This window comes from Phyllostomus hastatus, unplaced genomic scaffold (assembly GCF_019186645.2).
Source record: "Phyllostomus hastatus isolate PE091 unplaced genomic scaffold, TTU_PhHast_1.1 phas_scaffold_345, whole genome shotgun sequence".
Lineage (NCBI taxonomy): Eukaryota > Metazoa > Chordata > Mammalia > Chiroptera > Phyllostomidae > Phyllostomus > Phyllostomus hastatus.
The window spans coordinates 18,150,846-18,170,587 of record NW_025334024.1 but is presented as its reverse complement, the minus strand read 5'-3'; the positions used below and the strand labels follow the sequence as shown (position 1 = coordinate 18,170,587).

Below are 19,742 nucleotides of genomic sequence, written 5' to 3'. Positions count from 1 at the left end.
CCTCGGCTCTGCCCGCTCCCTCAACAGCTCATCAGCCAGCTCAGATTCCAAGGAGACCTCAGTCCAGCACCTGGAGTCCTCCTCCCAGCTGGTTCCCATGGGAACTCCTTCCCGCCCTTTCAAACTTAGCCCAAGAGTTCTGTCCTCCAAGCACCCTCTCAGGACCCCAACCCCACCTGGAGCCTCCTAAGGCCAATGCCCACCTCTGGTCCTTTCCTGTGCCTCAGGAATCCGGTGAGGCCATGACTGGCAGCAAAACCCACCATTTCCAAAATTCCTTCTCCGAGGAGCAGCAGAAAGGGTCACAGCAGGCGCTGGAGGGTCAGAGAGGGACAAGAGGCAGCCCGCATCCAGGGAGGGGGATGAGGAAGACAGGTTGCTCCTGAGCTGCAGAATAACCCCTCCTTTCCTTCCTGCACATGGTCCTGTGTCTGACAGTCCCTGTGTCTCAGTGCGGTGATCGTGTGTCTCATCGATGCGATTGTGGTCACCAAGAAGATGAGGAATCTCATGAAATCAGCGCTGACATTCGGAGGCGAAACCAGTTCCTCCCCAGGCCCGGCAAAACCCGCCCCAGAACCCCCGGTGGCGCTCACCCCCACACCCTCTCCGGCACCCGCGCGGGCACCCTCTCCGACGCCCTCGCGGGCACCCTTGCAGGCACCTTTGGCAGCACCAGGGACTGCGTCTCCCCCCCACACGTCCCACCACTGAGCTCACATTCTGTCACCCATTTCGGCCCGTACGTGATCATAAAATCAGGGCTGCTCAGTCGGGAACACTTCTGCTTCCACGTGTTGCCTTGTGTACAAGTCGAGTTACATTTTCCTGCACAGGCCGGTACGCCCTTGGGGCACTGGGCACAGCTGTCCCGGGGGGCCACGGCGAGGCCTTGACCCCACCCTGGGGCCACCTTGCGAGGCTGCGCTGGACCTCGAGGGGAGCTCCGGGCAGAGGTGGGCCCCTGGGGGGTGGGCCCGGAGGTGGGGCGGGGGCTCCTGCGTGGGGGGTGGGCCGACACCTGGGCCTCGCAGTGCGGTGGGCGAGCCCTGCGCAGTGAGAAGGGGCGCGCGGGTGCGCGCGCGCGCGTTAAAGGCGCCAAGCGTTAGCCTAGCCGGTCTTGGCCGTTGGCTGAGGGTGGCCTCTGAGGAAGCTAGTTGGCACCAGGCTGGTTCAAAGGCCAGGCCTGTCCAGGGACAGCAGGGAAATTGGGCAGGCCGTGAGAAGCTGAGGAGTCCCACGCAAATATGGCAGACAAAGGCAAAAAGGGCAAACCGGGAGCGCCCCCACCCCCAGCCGCGGCACCCCCACCCGCGGCGGCACCCCCACCCAAAGACGCCAAACCGGGCGATCAGAAAGAGGAGGCGCCGCCAAAGATAAAATCGGTACAGCCCAAGGATCAAGTGGGCACCAGGAAGGGATGTCGCCGCTACAAGTGGGAATTCAAGGACAGCAACAGAGAGTTCTGGGTTATGGGGCACGCGGAGGTCAAGATCCTAAGCTTGGTGAGTGGGCCTGATATCCCCGGGCGGGCGGGGCCCCAGCGACAGAGGGAGGGAGGAGCGGGCTCCAGAGGTCTCCTGAGGGGCTCGGGAGCAGGGAGAACCCTTTGAGGCGGCTCAGGCTTATGTCTCCCGGCAGGGCTGCCTAATAGCTGCAATGATCATGTTCACCGGGACCACCGTGCACCCCCTCCTGACACTTGTCATCACCATGGAAGTGTCCATCTTCTCCTTTTTCATCATCGTCCACACCTTCGCCATCCAGAGGTTCATGCCCTTTATCCTGTGGCCCATCACTGTAAGTGCGGGGCAGCGCGCGGCGCCGCAGGCCGGTGAGCCTCCTTAAGTGTTGCCCGAGAGAGGCCTCACCTCCCACGTCAGTGCCCAGACCTGGGCTCAGCACCTTTGGTGGGTGGGGCTGGGGCAGAAAAGTCTCCAAAAAAGCCCAGCTTGGGGCAGGAGCCTCTCACCCACCCCATGGCCAAACCACAAGGTCTTCGCTTCCCTAAGGGCTTCGCTCTCCTTGGGCGGAGGGGAGGTGTAGCAACTACCTTCCCCGCCCCCAACTCCTGTGCCGGCTCCCATCTGACTGGGGAGATCACCCAAAAGGCACCCCGTTCCCCGAATGCAAAGAAAAAAAACACAATCTTCCCATAAATCAGTAAAACCGAATGAGAATTTTTTTTGCAAAGCCACTTCTAAAGCAGCCCCAGGTCTCCAGTGAGGACCCCCGTAAAGCGTGTTCACTGAAGCGGCCCTCCACTGCAAGGAACAGGAGGAGGCGAGTCACCCAGCCCCTTCCAGCCTCCGCGTCCTCACGGGTCAGAGCAGGGCAGCAGCACTGGCTTCGGCGGCTGTGCCTGAGCAGTGCACGTGAGGTGCCGGAGGGGGAGCCCGAGGGCTCGAAGGCCTGCCCGTTACCTGTGCAGCCACGGAGCACACCTACCCCTAACTCCCGCCTCGCCCAAGGCCCCCTTCTCCACCGCACATTCACACCATGCCTCCAGAGTCCTGTGCTCAGTGGTTCACTCACTTCACGTGTGAAATGGGCTCCGCATGGCCAAGTAACTTGCCCTAGGTAGCTCAGCCAGGAAGTGGCAGAAAAAAAAGATTCAAACCCAGCTTTGTCAGTAGAATCTGAGTCCTTAACTACACTCTGTCCTGCCAACTTGTTAAAAATTATTAGGGTCCAGCCCTGGCCGGGTGGTTCAGTTGGTTGGAACGTTGTCTCATACATCAAAAGGTTGCAGGTTCGATTCCTGGTCAGGGCACATACCTAGGTTACAGGTTCGATTCCCACTCAGGGTGCATACCTAGGTTCCAAGTTTGATTCCTGGTCAGGGAATCCTGGCCTGGTCATGTATGGGAGGCAACCGATTGATATTTGTCTCTCACATCTCTCTCTCTCCCCCCCTCGACCTCCCTCCCTCCCTCCCTTCCCCCCTCTCTCCCTCTCCCCTTCCTTTCTCTAAAATCAATAAAAACATATCTTTGAGTAAGGATGAAAAAAAGGTCATTAGGGCCCTGGCTGGTGTGGTTCAGTGGATTGAGTGACAGCCAGCCAACCAGGAGGTTGCTGGTTTGATTCCCAGTCAGGGCACATGCCTGGGTTGCGGTCCAGGTCCCCAGTAGTAAGGAGCATGTGAGAGGCAACAGCACACTGATGTTTCTCTCCCCCTCTTTCTCCCTCCCTCCACCTCTCCCTAAAAATAAATAAATAAAATCTTAAAAAAAAAAAGGTTATTAGGGTCCAGGGATCCACAAGTCTCAGGGAAGTATGTGAGGACCCCAGTGCAGCCAGAAAGGAGAAGAGGGCCAAATAAGACTCTAGAAAAGGGATAAGCAGAGGACAAAATAAAGGGACAGGCAGAGAATAAGTTCCCCACCCAGGAGTTTGAGAGAAGACACTTTTGATTGCAGCAAGATGAAAAATCAGGGAACCCTGAAAATTCTCCTGCTGCGCTTGCCTAAACTTCAGTCGTCACCTAAACTACTAGGGGGAATGTAGCTACTGCTGCTTTAACTGAAGGGCCGAGCTGGCAAGAACAGAAAGGGCAGACCCACCAGCGTGGGAAATGGAGAACAGGAACGGTGGTGGGATGAGCCACTGCAGCGTGGGTGGGAGGGCTCGTAAGTGCTACCGCAGAAACCCGGAGGGTGGGTTTGCTTCCACCCTCGCGCCAGGAATGAGGCCTCGGCCCCAAGCAAAGTGGGGACTTAGAACTGAGAGCCCTGCATAGAGCCAGAAATCTGCAAAGAGGACACCCTCAGGGAGAGGACAAAGAACACGCACGCCCTTCCCCCACACAGAGGAACGAGAAAGCAAGATGATGGAACAAGAGATGTTCATCTCTGCCTGAGCTTTGAGTGAAAAAAGCAAGCAAACGAACAAACAAAAACCACCTTGAGAAACAGAAATCTTGAGCCCGGACTTTATACATTTTTGGTTTGAATTTTTACTACCTTCAGCTTAGAAATCTTATGCAGCTTAGAAAACGTAATGCCTGAGAATTTGCATAAAAACTGATCCCAACTTGATGATATTTTGATGATGTACTATCCATGGGACCCTTGACAGAAACAAATACGAAATCACAACCAAAGCCTAAGGAGAGTCTCTCGGGATGGGTGTTGGGGGTGGGGGAGATGCCTTCTCAAAAACGAACTCACAGTTCGAAACTACAAAGCGTCTTCTCTTAAAATCCCCATGACTAAGAATCAAGAATCGGCAAACATAACGAATGGGAGGATTAGAACACTGAAAATATAAGGCAATTGAAGAGCTGTGGGAAAAAAGGAAATATATTTAAAAGTATTAAAGACATAAATAAGAGCCCTAAGAAAAGAATAAGACATTATGAGGATAGAGTAGACAGATGTATTTGATAATGGTAATTTTTTCATTGATTTGGGAGAGAGAGGAAGAGGGTGGAGAGAGAGAGAGAGAGACTCTGACTCCCTCTCATTTCTGCCTCCACTGGTGGCCCGCTGCACGCGTCCTGCTGGGGGTCAGGCCTGCATCCCTGGCACATCGGGACGATGCTCCAGCCAACCGAGCTGCCAGGTCAGGGCTAGACAGATCTGTTGTGAAGTGCAAAATATAACGTCCAGAATTAAACATACAAGGTGAGGCAAAAGTAGGTTTACGGTTGTTCATATGGAAAACCATACAATAATTCACAAGTAACAAAACAAGAATAAAGTCTGTGTTTTGTGCACTCACAACTGTAAACGTGCTTTTGTCCCACCCTGTTACGGTTACTGAAATAAAAACGTCACTAGATGGGTTTAAAAAGCGTATCAGGACACGCCGGAGAGTTCGTGAACGAAAGGATGTAGAGAAACTACCCAGAACACAGCACTGAGAGATGGAGAAAATATAACAGAAGTCGAGACAGAGGGTATGGAATGGAAAAGCCCAGCACAAGCCTAAGAGGAGTTCCAGAGGAAGAGGCTCGGGAGAAGGCAGGGGAGGAAACACCCAAAATGATACGAACTGAGAACCCTCGAGACTTCACGGGTGACGTGAAAGCGGCAGGGTAAGGAACTCTGGAAGTCTACCCCTCCGTCAAAGCAATGGCCGGGCTGTCAACCCCATCAGAATCAACTTTTTCAGAACTCTGGAATCTCATTTTTAAAAAACGTATAATAACCAGGGGGAATGCTCAATGAAGAAATCAGCTGTTGAATTCGGGTAAGCGAGCGTTACGACATTCCACCTTCCGCGCCTGCCATTCCACCTTCCGCGCCTGCCGTCGCTTGCTCTCCAGCTTCCCGGGAGTCGCAGAGACGACAGTCCACATTCCTGGCCACATTTCTGGTCGGTGGCAAAGGGAACAACACAGACCTTGTTCTCAAAGAACTATGACGTGTGGTTTGGCCTGTCTGGTGGCTCCCTGAGGGGTTGGCCCGGAGACTTGCCTTTGTTTCACCTGCCTCGGAGGTTACTCAGGGCCGAAGCAGCCTCCTAGAGAGAATTTGGCAAATATACTAACTACCCATAGCCGCCTGGGATAAGGGAAAACACACGAGGCAAGCGGCAGACAGACCAGAAGTGTGTGAAGGCAGAGGGTGGGGAAGGAGACCTGTGGAGGAATCAGAGCTATGAAAAGCTTCTCCCTGCACCAGGGGATTTAGAAGGCCGTGCACATGCCCAGGCCTGAATGCATTCTAGGAAAAGACTCTAAGCTTTCAACTCTGGCTGACCTCGACGCTCTGCACAAGCAGCAGGTGGAAACGCAGAGCTGCAAACAGCCTCCGTGCTGAAGCAGCGCCACAGCCCAAAGCCAGCCTGCCAAGACTGGCCGGGCGTTTCCGTTTGTTTGTTTCCAGATATTTACGGAAATGCCCGTCCAATCACTACCTGACTTTCAAGCTAATGAAACAGAGGCTTCAGTGGCCACACAAGAGCAAATAATGCAGTTTTTCAAAAAGTAGTTTAGAAAAAGTCACTACACATACAAATGACTGCAACTCACAAGCAGCAGCTACTAACCTGGGGAGAAGGGAGAATGTGGTTTTCAGAGTAACGACATTATCGTACTCAAAATTCTCAGTTTTTGAAGAATTACGTGGCATATAAAACAAAGAAAAAAGGTTAGGCCCACGCACAGAAAACAATAGAAACCATTCCTGAAAGTGGCCAGATATTAAACTTAATAGACAACAATTTTAAATCAACTGTCTTGAAAATGCTCGAAGAACTATAGGAAACCAGGAGAACAATTCATGAACAATTTACCTTGAAAAATACACGCTCAAACTATATATTTTTCAACAACAGTGGCAGTGGCCAGAAAGCCATGGAATAATTTCTTTGAAGGGCTAAGGTGGAGAAAGTAAAATAAAGACACTTTCAGACAAAGAACAAAAACAGTCATATTCACTGACCCTTGCTGGAAGAACTACTCAAGAGTGTCCTTCAGGAAGAAATAAACCCCCAAGAAATGTTGGCGATGTCAAAAAAGAAACTATAAGCCAAAAACCTAGTCAGCTTATAGGCTGGCTTCAGTGCATATTAAGACAGAGGGTTTTTTAAATACATAGTAATAGCTTATTTTGGGGAGAGAACACTAAAACACGGGGAATGAAAGCAACAGCAACATGATGACATGTAAAAAAACCACAGCGGTTGTGTATGATAAGAACTAAAAGTTCTTGACTGGGGGGGTGATATTTGGTTGTAATATAGACAACGATAATATAAACATTAACATATGAAAACATTCTACTATATTCTTTTCAAGAACATAACTCTGGGGTATATGACATCAAACCTGTTGAGGGGGAAAAGGTGAAATGGAAGGGAAAAATACAAAGAAACATGTGTGGTGTATGTTAGTTAGAAAAAATGAAATGCTACCTATATATCCAAATATATCAGAAATGATGATAAATATAAATGGACTATATTCTTCACTTAAAAGACAGAGGACTCTGAGAACGAAATTTGTATTAATCCGACAACATACAAAATTACAAGGCGTGCGGAGAAAGGCTGTAAGAAGTGGGGGAGGTCGGGGGCGGAGGGACGGAGGGGAAAGGAGAGAGGATTCACGGGCATGGATGGCAGGGAGATGACTTGAGGGGGAGGGGGAGACAAGGGGGGCTAAATGGTGATGCAAAAAATACAATAAAAATTAAAAAGCAAGAATGGGAAAAATAATGAGAGGGAAATACTAACTACAAGAGAGATGGCGTAACTTTAATACCAGATTATGCCAATTTAATATTTTTAAAAAGATATATAGAGAAGACCATTACCTATAGCAATTCTGAACTTGTACGCACCTAACAATACAGCCCCCAAATATAAAAAAGACAAAAGTAGACTTCATTGTAAGAGAGAATTGGCAAATAGCAACTCTAATGGGGGATTTTAACATGCCTGCCTAAGTAATTGATAGCTTGATCCTCTGGCATACAGAACATGTAGAACCCTACACCAAACAGTAACAGGCTATATATTCTTTTCAAACACACTTGGAACAATCATTAAAACTACATCCTTAATAAGACCACAAAGCAAATGTGAATGAGTAACAAGGAACTGATATCATACAGACAGCATTCTCTAATTTCAATGCAATATAATTAGAAATCAGTAAAATTAAACTAAATCCCCATGTGTTTGGGGGTAGGAACCTAATGTTTCCCTAAATATATGGGGATTTAGTTATATATAGTATTTGCAAACATTATCTGGAGGATGCTGCTAAATAATTCGAATTCAAGTCTATGTAATTAAAAAAAAAAACACTGAAAATTAACAGTTCAAATGTCCATCTCGAGAAGGTACCAAAGCAAAACAATGGAATGAAGAAGGCAATGCCAAAGATAAGAGCTAAAACTAATGTCATAGAAAAATAAAAACCACAGTAATAACTAATAAAACCAAATATTTAGTTCTTTGAAATGACTAATGAAGTAGATAGATCTCAAATTTTTCTCAAGGTCTTTTTTTAAAAGAAAGAAACAAAGAATATGTTAGTATAAAGATCAAGAGCTTTTAAAGATCACAGGGAAATATAAACTTTTATGTGAATAAAGTGGAAAGTTTACATAGTTAATTTCCTAGAAAAAATATAACTTACAAAAGTTAACACATACAAAAATTTTAAAAAAACAGGTTATAAAATAATTCATCCATGTTTCCATCCAGCACTGGCTTAATGTTTTACATTTAAATCTTTTGATTCCCTGAAGTTATTTTGGTCTGTGGTGTGAACCATGACACCAGCTTTAAATCCCGATGGCTACGCAGCTGTTTTACTCTGTCCCTGGATTTACTAGTGGATTGAACAGCACGTGTTTTCCTCACTGGTTTGAAAGGCCATTTTTGTTAAATGCTGATTCCCAGATGCAGGGTTCATTTCTGGATTTTATATGGAGTTCCATCGGTCTGTCCCTTTTCTCTCTCTCTTTTTTTCTAAAGGCTTTATAAGATGTTGTGCTATCTGCTGGAGCTTTGAGCTTAAAACCAGACTTTATAATAAAAGTAAACTAGAGGCCTATCTTATTTGCACGTGGCCATCAAATCCTCGATAAAAGAGCAAACTGAACCCAGCAGTATATAAGCAAGCAATATGTCACGGTCAGGCAGGGTTTCCACCAGGGATGTAAAGATGGTTTCATCTTCAAGATTCTATTAATAGAATTCACCATCCTTCATTTAGACAAGAAAAACATTTCATCAACTCATAAGCTGCTGAAAAACTACTTAGTAATAGTCAACACTTATTTGTAGAAAACCAGGAAAAAAGGGAACTTCCTTCTCTTAATAATAGGTGTTGACCCAAACCTAAAATACACACTTCATTTCATGGTAAAACTTTAAAAGCATTTCCTTGAAGATGACTACCATCCCCATTTCTGTTCAGCATTCCGCAGAGAACTGAGTCAGTCCAACATGACCAGAAAAACAAAAGGTATATGGATTGGGAAGGGAGAAAAATCTAGCATTACTCACACATCATATGATTCTCTACACAGAAAATCCAAGAGAATTTACAGTCCTCTAGAGTTGATCTGGGCCCCACAAGGTTACCAAAGACAAAAACAATAGTGTTCCTGCATATGAGCAACAAACAATGAGAAAATGTGGCTTTTCAAAAACAGACATTTAAAACCACAGACTACCAGTGTCTGAGAATAAACCTGCTCAAAGGTGTATATGACTTTCTATAGAGATTATAACATTTTATTAGTGGACACAAAAGAAAACCCTAAAAACATGGAGAAATATACCATTCACAGATGTGAAGAGTTACTATCATAAAGATGGCAATTAATTCCAAAGTAACCTATAAATTAAATGAGATTTCATCCTCAGAGAGGTTCTTCATGGAACTTTACAAGGCGATTCTAAAATTCTTATGGAATCAATGGAGTGGACCAAAAGGAAGAAAGAAACATTTGACCAGAAAAGAATGAAGAAACGAGAATTCAAAAAAATGAGGAGAGGCTTAGGAACCTCCGGGACAACTTTAAACATTCCAAATCTGAATCATAGGGGTGCCAGAAGGAGAAGAGGAAGAGCAAGAAATTGAAAACTTAGCTAAAAAAATAATGAAGGAGAACTTCCCTAATCTGGCAAAGGAAATAACAGACTTCCAAGAAGTCCAGGAACCTCAGAGCGCCTCAAAGAAGTTGGACCCAAGGAAGTACACACCAAGGCATATCATAATTACATTACCCAAGATTAAAGAGAAGGAGATAATTTTATTTTTTCTTAAGATTTTATTTATTTTATTTTTAGACAACAAAAACAGAGGGAGAGAGGGAGAGAAACATCAGTGTGTGACTGCCTCTTGCACAACCCCTACTGGGAACCTGGCCCGCTACCCAGGCATGTGCCCTGACGAGGAATTGAACCAGTGGCCCTTTGTTTCGAGTCTGGCACTCAATCCACTGAGCTACACCAGCCAAGGCAGAAGAGAAGGTTAAAAGCAGCAAGAGAAAAGGAGACAGTTACCTACAAAAGAGTTCCCATAAGACTGTCAGCTAATTTCTCAAAAGAAACCTTGCAGGCAAAAAGGGGCTGGAAAGAAGTATTCAAAAGTCATGAAAGGCAAGAACCTATTTCCAAGATGACTCTATCCAGCAAAGCTATCTTTTAGAATGCAAGGGCAGATAAAGTGCTTCCCAGTTAAGGTAAAGTTAAAGGAGTTCATCATCACCAAGCCCTTATTATATGAAATGTTAAAGGGACTTATCTAAGAAAAAGAAAATGATCAAAAATATGAACATTAAAATGACAACAAACTCACAACTATCAACAATTGAACCTAAAAAAAAAAAAAACTAAGCAAACAACTAGAACAGGAATAGAATCACAGAAATGGAGATCATGTGGAGGGTTATCAGCAGGGAGGGGGATGGGAGAGAATGGGGGAAAAGGTACAGGGAATAAGAAGCATAAATGGTAGGCACGAAACAGCCAGGGGGAGGTTAAGAACAGTATGAGAAAGGGAGAAGCCAAAGGACTTAACTGCACAGCCCATGGACGTGAACTAAGGGGGAGGGAGGCTGCAGGGAGGGATGGTGCAGAGTAGAGGGGGATAAAAGGGAGGAAGTCAATGGGACAACTGTAATAACATAAGCAATAAAATATATTTTTTAAAAAAATTCTTATGGAAGAATAAAAAGAATTACAAGGACAGACTCAACACACACGACATTTGAATTCCTATAAAGCACAGGTGGCAAACACGAATCCGGCCCTCCCCCTTGTTTCATCTGGCCCGGCACCTGGTTTCTACCGGGCGGCAGCGCCAAGCTCTCGGTCAACTGTTAAGGAGCAGTTGCATTTATACAGCCCTAAAACGACATTCGGCCCTTTGAAGGCAACTGCGAGGCTGATGTGGCCCCCAGTGAAAATGAGTTTGACGCCCCTGCTGTAAAGCTTTGGTACTAGCTCAGGACTGACAAAAAGACTAATGGGGTTATTATGGAGTGAATACTTGTGTACCCCCAAATTTCAGATGCTGAAATCCTAACCCCTGTGTGGCTGCAATTGCAGATGGGACTTATAGAGTAGTGATTAAGATTAAATGAGGTCGTAGGGTGGGCCCCAATCCAACTGGATTGGTGTTTCTATGAAAAAAAAGACAAAGCTGTAGTTCCTTCTTTCTCTCCCCGCTCCCTCTCTCCCACCCCACCTGGCACACCATCGGAAGGTCGTGCGAGGACAGAGAGAGGAGGCAGCCATCTGCAAACAAGGGAAAGAGCCTCACCAGAAATTAAACTTTCTGGCACCTTGATCATGAACTTCTAGCCTCCAGAACGATGAAAAAATAAGTGTCTATTGTTTAAACCACCCAGTGTGTGGCAGCCTGAGCGAACTGAGACTGGAATAGAAAAGAGAACTCGGAAACAGACCTACATCCATACGGCAACTTGGTATATAACAGAAGTGGTATTATAAAACAGTTGTATGGAATATTTACCAGATGTTCTTGGAGGAGGGGAGCTGTGCATCCTGTTATAATTTAAAATTTACAACAGAAGACATCATAAACAAAATTGTTTACACACGCCGACGGAACAGGGGAACAAGGGATATGAATAGGCAGGAAACACAAATGCCTAAAAGATGTTTTTAAAAATGCTTCACTAGTACCCGATGCCCTGAAAATTTCCAACAACAACGAGGTAGTGTTTTTACTCTTGAAACTGGCAAAAATAAATAAGCCTGGTAATCCTGGGGGTCGGCAAGGACATGGCAAACGGACGGCCCTATACGTTGTTGGAATGCCGGGAAACTGGCACCCGCACGGTAGAGGGGGTCTCGGCAACACGGAGCCGAGGAGAAGAAGTGTGTCGAGGCGCAGACCAGAGCACTCACTGCAGCAGAGTTTGTAATGACTTTCTAGAGGGTGGAAACACGGCCTGGCCGGGTAGCTCAGTTGGTTAGAGTGTCATCCCTACACACCAAAGCTGTGGGTTCGATCCCCATCAACAAATCGGCATTTCTCTCTCATGCTCTCAAGTCAAACAATACATTTTTTTTTAATGAGAAGTAGAAACCACCTGATGCTTCCAGTTTGGTTTATTCATACAGTAGGATGCCTCCGGTAAAATCAGTGGATTCAATCTGCATATCTCAAAACGGGTAAATCTCAAAAATTTTGAGCAGGTTTAAAAGGTTTAAAAAGCAAGTGCTAGAAGATAATATCTTTTATTTAAATGAAAATATTTGAAACACACAAAATAGTTATATATTGTCTATGACTACAGCATATTAAAGGAAATACTAATACACACTTGGAAAATCTACCCATCAACTTCCAGTACATGCTTGCCTCAGGCACAGGGACAGACAGAGGGACAGAATGGTGGGACTGCAGCTCACTTCACCAAGGGTCACTTCTATTTTGTGAGTTTGTTTGTTTGATTGATGGATTGATTGATTGATTGCTTTTAAAGAGACCTGAAGCAAACACTGCAAGACATTAACCTCTGTTTAATGTCAGTGACTCATGGCTGGTGGAAGTGGGAGTAGGAATGTGATGTTTTGTTATTTTGTTTGTTTGAAATGCGTTCAAGTTCAAAACATCGAAAGGGAAAAGAAAAGGCCTGAGACAAAGTGATCAGAGAAGGACAATTTGCAGAAAATCACATCCTAGAAACCAAAGGAAAGCGTGGGCATCGACTATTCATTGCTGCAGGGCTAGCATCGCCCCAGGAGCGATGCGGGAGGAAGCAGCTGGCTGTGGCTGTGGTTTGGCCAACTCCGACAAGTGTGGCTGTGCCAGAGAGCAACGGTGCACTGTGCCTGAGAGGAGGCCAACATGGAAGGCAGCCCTTTTGCCCACCCCGGGAACATCAGGACCCTGTCGGCAGGGTAAAGGGACACAAGTATGGGGCAAGGGCAAGACTGAGGCCACAAGGGATGGGAAAGAGGTCTGATTATAGAGGAGGTAGTACAGCCTTGCAAACGGGGGTGCCTCTGGGAAGTAAGGTGGGGGTGGGAGGGGCAAGGGGCGAAAAGGCAGCTGCCAATCTCCCAGTGAGAGCACCAGAGTCGGACAGAGCCGCCCACCAGCAATGCAGCCTGCCCAGCTCCAGAGCGGGCAGCTGGTCCTGAGAGCAGGAAGGTGATTGGGACGGTGCTCAAGAGGGACATCCTATGTTAAGTGGTTTTGCATTTATTTAAATGAGTACTGGCAGGGAAGGGGGGCCGACATAACTAGCCATTAAATGTGTGCTTTCACGGATGAGATGGTAGTGGAGGGAGCCCGAAAAAGCCATTAAACACCCTGGGCTTTGGGTCTTGACTCAAAGAGCCCAGCTGAGGGGCCACAGGTATGTCTACCTAGCCAGATTAGAGATATGTGGAGATAGATAGATAGATAGATAGATAGATATAAATATATAGATGACAGAGATACAGATTAGATATAGATATATCTGTCCAGAAGGTATCCAGCCATGTAATATGAAAAACAGAGACATTTATTCAAGAAGATACAAGATACAAGAAACATTGTACATGGGACAAGATGCCTCAGTCCCCTTCAAAGTAGGCACCTTGGGACCTCACACAGTTCTCCCAATCACCATCAGCTGCGCCATCATATTTTCCTGAATCTCACTGATGGTCTGAAATCCTGAAATCTCTTCCCTTTCAAAGGTGATTTTAGTTTTGGGAAAAGCCAGGAGTCACAGGGCACCAAATCTGGGCTGTAGGGGGCTGAGTCACCTGGGTGATTTGATGTTTCACCAAAAAAACTCTGCATAAGACATGGTGCATAAGCAGGCACATTGTTGTGCTGAAGCTGCCAATCACCAGTTGCCCATAGCTGCGTCCATTTTCATCGTATTGCATCTCTCAACCGACGAAGAACATTGAGGTAGTACTCCTTTTAATTGCTTGGCCTGGAGGGGCGTACTTGTGATGGACGACACCTTCCCAACCAATAAACACAGTTAACATGGTCTTGATCTTACTGCGACTTTGCCCCACCTTCTTCAGGTGTGGAGAACCAGACGACTTCCATTGGGACGACTGGGCCTTCCTTTCTGGATCACAGCCATAGACCCACGATTCATCTCTGGCTATGACCTTCTTGAGGAAATCTGGTTCATTGGTAGCAGTTTGAATCACGTCATTAGCAACTGCAGCACGATGTTCCTTCCACTCTGGTAGCAGAAGCCTTGAAACAAAGTTTGCCACACCTTGCATGCCAGGATCCTGCATCAAAACCTCGGACACAGTAGTTTTTAAAACCCCCCAGCTCAGCTTCTGGTTCTTGCGCTGTTGGTCACAGACCTTTGCTGATTGCAGCCCATACATGTTCAACATTCCCAGTGTTCTGCTTGTTGCAGGCCTCCCAGAATGCGGATCGCTGTCAACAGATTCTCGACCATCTTTGAAGCATTTGTGCCACACATTTATTGCACTGCACTCATTGCATCATCCCCAAAAGGCTTCTGAATCATCCAAACAGTTTCCATGGAGGAATGTTCAGGCTTAATGCAAACTTTGATGCAGATACATTTCTCTACTCACCAACTCATTTTGAATGAGACAGCCACACAGGACACATGCTCACTCACTCACCAGAGTCTACCGCCCCCACTGACTGGTACTGTGAAGTCCTCACTGTTCGCATGCACAACCCAGTCCACTCTCCTTGGCTGCCAGGTTACAACGATGTCAGGAAACTGTTCTCGTTATGTTAACAATGGCTGGACTTTTTCCAGACAGACTATTTACACACATACACACACACACACACACACACACACACACGTGTATATATTTAAAATTAGGCAGAAGCCTGGAAATCATTCTCTTTGGAGGAAGCCATGTGCTCTCCCAGGCCAGGTGTCAGCGGGGCCTGGGCTCTGTTCCAGACTGACACTCATCTCTCCCACGGTTTCAGGACATTCTCAACGACCTGTTTGCTGCCATCTTCCTGGCGGGTGGTGCGGCGTTTGCTCTGCGAACTCGACAAACCATGCCAGTGAACTACGTCATCGCTGTGGTGAGTCTTTCTGGTTGGGCTGTCTGTTGATTTGCTCAGAAATCACCCCTTTTGGAGAATGGGTGTTTCCCCAATTTGAAGAGCAGGGTTTCTTTCCTTTTCACAGAATCTTGAGACCCAAGCAAAGTTTAAGAGGAAAGCTGATACATTTTTCCAACTGAGAAACCATTTAAATAAAGAGGAAGTCTAGGGAGCCAGCCACACTAGTAGCTTCCTCCTCGTAGCTGCTGACCCAGAGGCAAAGGGCCCGCCCCGGCCAGGTGTCCAGAGAGAAAGCAGCAGTGAAATGACAGGGCAGAGGGGGAGGGGAACTAAGTCTCTGGGGTCTGGCCGTTTGAGGTGGACAAGCGCTGTTGAACCGCCCATACTTACGAATTAGAAACCAGGAAGGAAATAGGACAGCTTCAAACTGGAAAGCAAAAATAAGAAGGCTCCTTTTGTTTTCCAGGTCCTTATCGGTGTGGCTGCATTTTTTCCTTTAATCGATATATGTCTTCAAAGAAAACACTTCAGAGGCAAGAAGATCCAAAGGAACGTGCTGATTCCTCCTGAAAAGGACAAGGGCAAGCCAGAGCCGCCTGCAAAGGAAAAGGAGGATGAAAAACCGGCAAAGCCAAAGGAAGAAGCGAAGCCCAAGGAGAAGGTGGACAAGGGGGAGAAGGGGAAGAAAGGCAAGAAATGACGTGCAGGAGACACCTGTTGTCAGAAATGGCAGCGTATTTTACGACAAAGCATAGTTCCCCTGTCTTCCTTGTCCTCTCAATGATCCTTTCCACTTAAATAACCACCTCTGCTCGGAAAAGGAATTGTCTTGAAATGGATTTTTTGTTCATTCGATGAAAGTTCCCGAAAGTTTTGGTGCAGAGAGTGAGGCCAGGGCCAGGCCTCTCTGGGCACTAGAGGCACAGGGCGCAGAGGGTTTGGGGGACCAGAAGTCCGGGGGACACCGGCTGTCGGCGCTGACCAGCCAAAGGGGCCAGAGGAGAAGGAGACCTAAAAGCGACAGGACACATTGTGATCGTGTTGACTTTTATTTTACGTATATTCTTAAAGCATCCAGGTAATCGCCATGAGAGAAATAGCGGTGCTGGCGCGCCCGATGCTTACTCTGCAGTTCGGTTTTGGTCCTCACTGAAGCGCCCCAGACCTGCAGCTTCGCTGTCCAGCCAAGACCTGAACATAAGTCCTAAACCAGCCCCAGAGGCACCCCAGAGCCACAGCTCCCACACGGAGGCCTCGGTCAGGGCCCCACTTGCACTGGACGGTCCAGCCACCCTGGCAGGACAAGAGTCACCCTCATGAGAGGAAAGTGAGGGCCCAAACTGATGCGTGAGGAGCGAGGGGCAGGTCCGTGTGTGCGCGCGTATGTGGGGGCCTGGGAGGTGAGCCCAGCAGGGGATGACGGGAGAGACAGGTGAGGAGGGTCAGCGGGGCCTTGGCTGCCAGCGTGAAGACCTGGGCCTCTGCTGGGGATCCCTGAACACAAGAAAGTGGCAGGGTCTGCTTCCACCGGGAGGAGATGGCACTTGGCTGCCGCAGAGAAAGAGGCAGCCACCTGTCATTGGGGTGGGGAAGATGGGGGCTCGAGCAGGTCCCTAGTAAATGGGGAACTTGGGGCAGGGCCTTGCCTCTGGCCCCACCCACAGTGCTTCTGCTATTCAAGTCCATCCCTGTAGCCCCCACACCACCCCCTGCTGGCCATACTGGGTGAGGCAACCCTACCAAAAGGGAACACTTACAAGGATTCACATTCTAGGAAAAAACAAAAAACAAAAAAAACTTTAAAAAATGTATACTATCCTGCCGTCGGACCCAGAATTCCCCTCCTAGGTATTTAACCAAGAGAAATGATGTACTAGAATGTTCATAACAGCCAAAAAAGCTAAAAAAAGCCCAAATGTTTAGAAGGAGACACAGTGTGCTACATTCACACAATGGAACGCTGCTCAGCAATAAAAACAAGCTGCTGATACGTGACGGGGCATGGTGATAAAAGCTTCGTAATGACGAACCTCGCGGAGTGCTGAGTGAAAGAAATCAGACCCAAAAGGAAGCTACACCATGTGATCCCGTTACTGTGAAGTTCAAGCACAGGGGGAAATGTAGTGAAAGAAATGAAAACAGTGGTTACACGCGGAGGTGGAGGACAGGGGTTGATTACAAAGGAGCATGGGGGGGGGCGTGGGGATGTTTTATACCTTCACTGGAGGGACTGGCTACACAGGGGTACGCATCTGTCAATCATTGGGGGGACTGGTTACACAGGGGCACACATCCATCAAACAGATAACTGTGTACTTAAGATCCGTGCATTTCATTGTCCGCAAATTTCACCTAAAAACGTAAATGTGACTGAGCTCAGAAGCCACTGGAAGAGGGCAGACCTTGCTAAACCACTTTGTGTGGCCACTCCCGCCAGCCCTGGGGACGGCTATCTGAAGCGGGCAGTGTTCCCACACCTGGGTGGAGCAGGCGTGAAGCAGGGCCGGGTTAGAGCTGAGCATGACTCGAGGCAGCCACCTGTCACGCCGAGAAGGGGACTGGGACAGGGACAGGGTCACCACAGACTACAAGCAGAAGCCTGTTCAGAGCACAACTACGTGAGGTGAGTATCTGCCAGGCACAGGGAGGGAATGGCCCGGGAAAGGGGTGTCATCACCTACGGATCTGGTCAAAATGCAGATTCTAAAAAATGCTAACTAGAATATTCCGAAGAAAGATGGATACTGTGTCTTTAAACCCAAAGAGACTGTAAAAATGGGCAATAATCTAACAAGGGGGGAACAGGGGAGACTATGACAAAGATTTTTAAATTTAACAGAAAAGTTGAATAATAGAATGGGCAATTAGTGATCTTGGAAAATCAAGTCCAGGAAATCCAAAAGACAAGAAGACACTTTTAGAAGAAATTAAGAGAAACAGGGAGGGTAGACCCAGAAGGTCCAAAAACCATACCCTGAATCACAACACAAAGCTCAGTAAATCTGAAAGAATTTAAGTCATACAAAGTATGTTCTCTGACCATAACGGAATTAAACTGAAAATTAGTAACAGAAAAATAATGGAAAAATCTCCAAACGTTTAGAAATTAAACATCACTCCGCCAAATAATCTGTGGGTCAAAGGCAAAGTCTCAAAAGAAATGAGAAACTATTTTGAACAAAAATGAAAACATCTCAAATTTGTGAAACTGAACTTGTACTTAGATAATTACAGCATTAAATGCCTACATGAGAAACGGGTAGACAAGATAGGCCAGATTAATGCTAACAAACAGAAAGTAGGGGTGGTGAAATTAACATTAAATAGAATTCAAAGATAGGGAGATGTTTTATTAAGTTAATAAAAACTTACTATGTGCCAGGCATTGTCCTAAAATATTTATATATTAGCTCACTTAATCCTTAACAGTAATCATGGCTGAGGTAATGTCATTATCCTTGTTTTGTGGATGGGGAAACTGAAAACAAGAAGTTAAATTAGCAGAAGTTAAAATAGCAGAAGTTTACATTTTAAACCCAGAGCTTATGCTCTTAATTGCTATACTCTACCGAACAAAATATATGTTAACTTTTGTTCACCTAACACCAGAGCTTCAAAAAAAAAACAACTATTAGAAATGCAGGGACAGGGTAATACAACTGAAACCTTAGTGAGTAGCTTTAATACACGGTGGGGAGAAAGCAGGTTTACAGTTGTTCTGATGGGAAATAATACACTAACAAGTAACACAAGCATAAACTCTGTGTTTCCCCTACTCACAACTGTAAACCTACTTTTGCCCTGCCCTGTACACCTGTTTTAGTAAGTCAAGACATCAAGTAAAAAAGTATAAGTATACAGAGGGTTAAAATTACATAATTAATGACACATATGATACATAGATGAATATATCAACCATTAGAACACAAAGAAAATCTCAAAGATTCCAAAAAGCAGAACATAGAGAACTATTCTCTGAACAAAATAAATAATAAAATTAGAAATTTTGCATGCATTTCTTGGTTTTTGTGGTTAGAAATAATAAAATTTTTATTTATTATATTTTATTTATTTAATTTTATTATAAAAAATAATAATTTTTTTATTATTTCTAACCACAAAATTATAGGCAAGAATTTATCTAATTAAATATTTACATGCCCTTTTAAATTATTCATGGATTAAAGAGGAAATTAAAACTGAAACTACAAACTAATTAGAAATGAATAAAAATTAGAGCAATATTTTGGGGATGCATCCAAAGTGGTCCTCAGAGAAAAATTTACAGCTTTAAGTGCCTTCATTAGGAAACAAGAAAGACTTGAAGACGTAAGTAGTAAAATTATTTATTTTATTTTTTAAAATAGCTCCTCCCAATGAAGAGCACTTTAAAGATTTTATTTAGTTAGTTTTAGAGAGAGGGGAAGGGAGGGAGAAAGAAAGGGAGAGAAATATCAATGTGTGGTTGCCTCTCTTGCACCCTCAACTGGGGACCTGGCCCGCAACCCAGGCATGTGCCCTGACTGGGAATCAAACCTGTGACCCTTTGGTTCGCAGGCCAGTGCTCAATCTACTGAGCCACACCAGCAAGGGCTAAATGTAAAATTAAAGACTGCAAGCACATTCTATCTGTGAAACAGCAAAAACCCAAGTAAAATACTATCGATAGAAATTCAGAGGTTTAGCAAAAGAGCAGACACCCTGAGCAAGAAAGGCACATCCCACAAATGTGAGGATGGTGAGAATGAGGAAAACTGCTACTGTCATT

General features: G+C 46.0%; 1 protein-coding gene across 1 annotated transcript; it reads left to right on the top strand.

Annotated features, from left to right (window-relative positions):
• The first annotated feature begins 1,247 nt into the window (after window positions 1-1,247).
• Window positions 1,248-15,780, top strand: CMTM2 (CKLF like MARVEL transmembrane domain containing 2). The gene is made up of 4 exons (XM_045819138.1): window positions 1,248-1,505; window positions 1,642-1,800; window positions 14,891-14,992; window positions 15,441-15,780. Exons 1-4 carry the CDS (start codon window positions 1,248-1,250, stop codon window positions 15,672-15,674), a joined length of 753 nt encoding a protein of 250 aa, XP_045675094.1. The 3' UTR covers window positions 15,675-15,780.
• The last annotated feature ends 3,962 nt before the right edge of the window (window positions 15,781-19,742 follow it).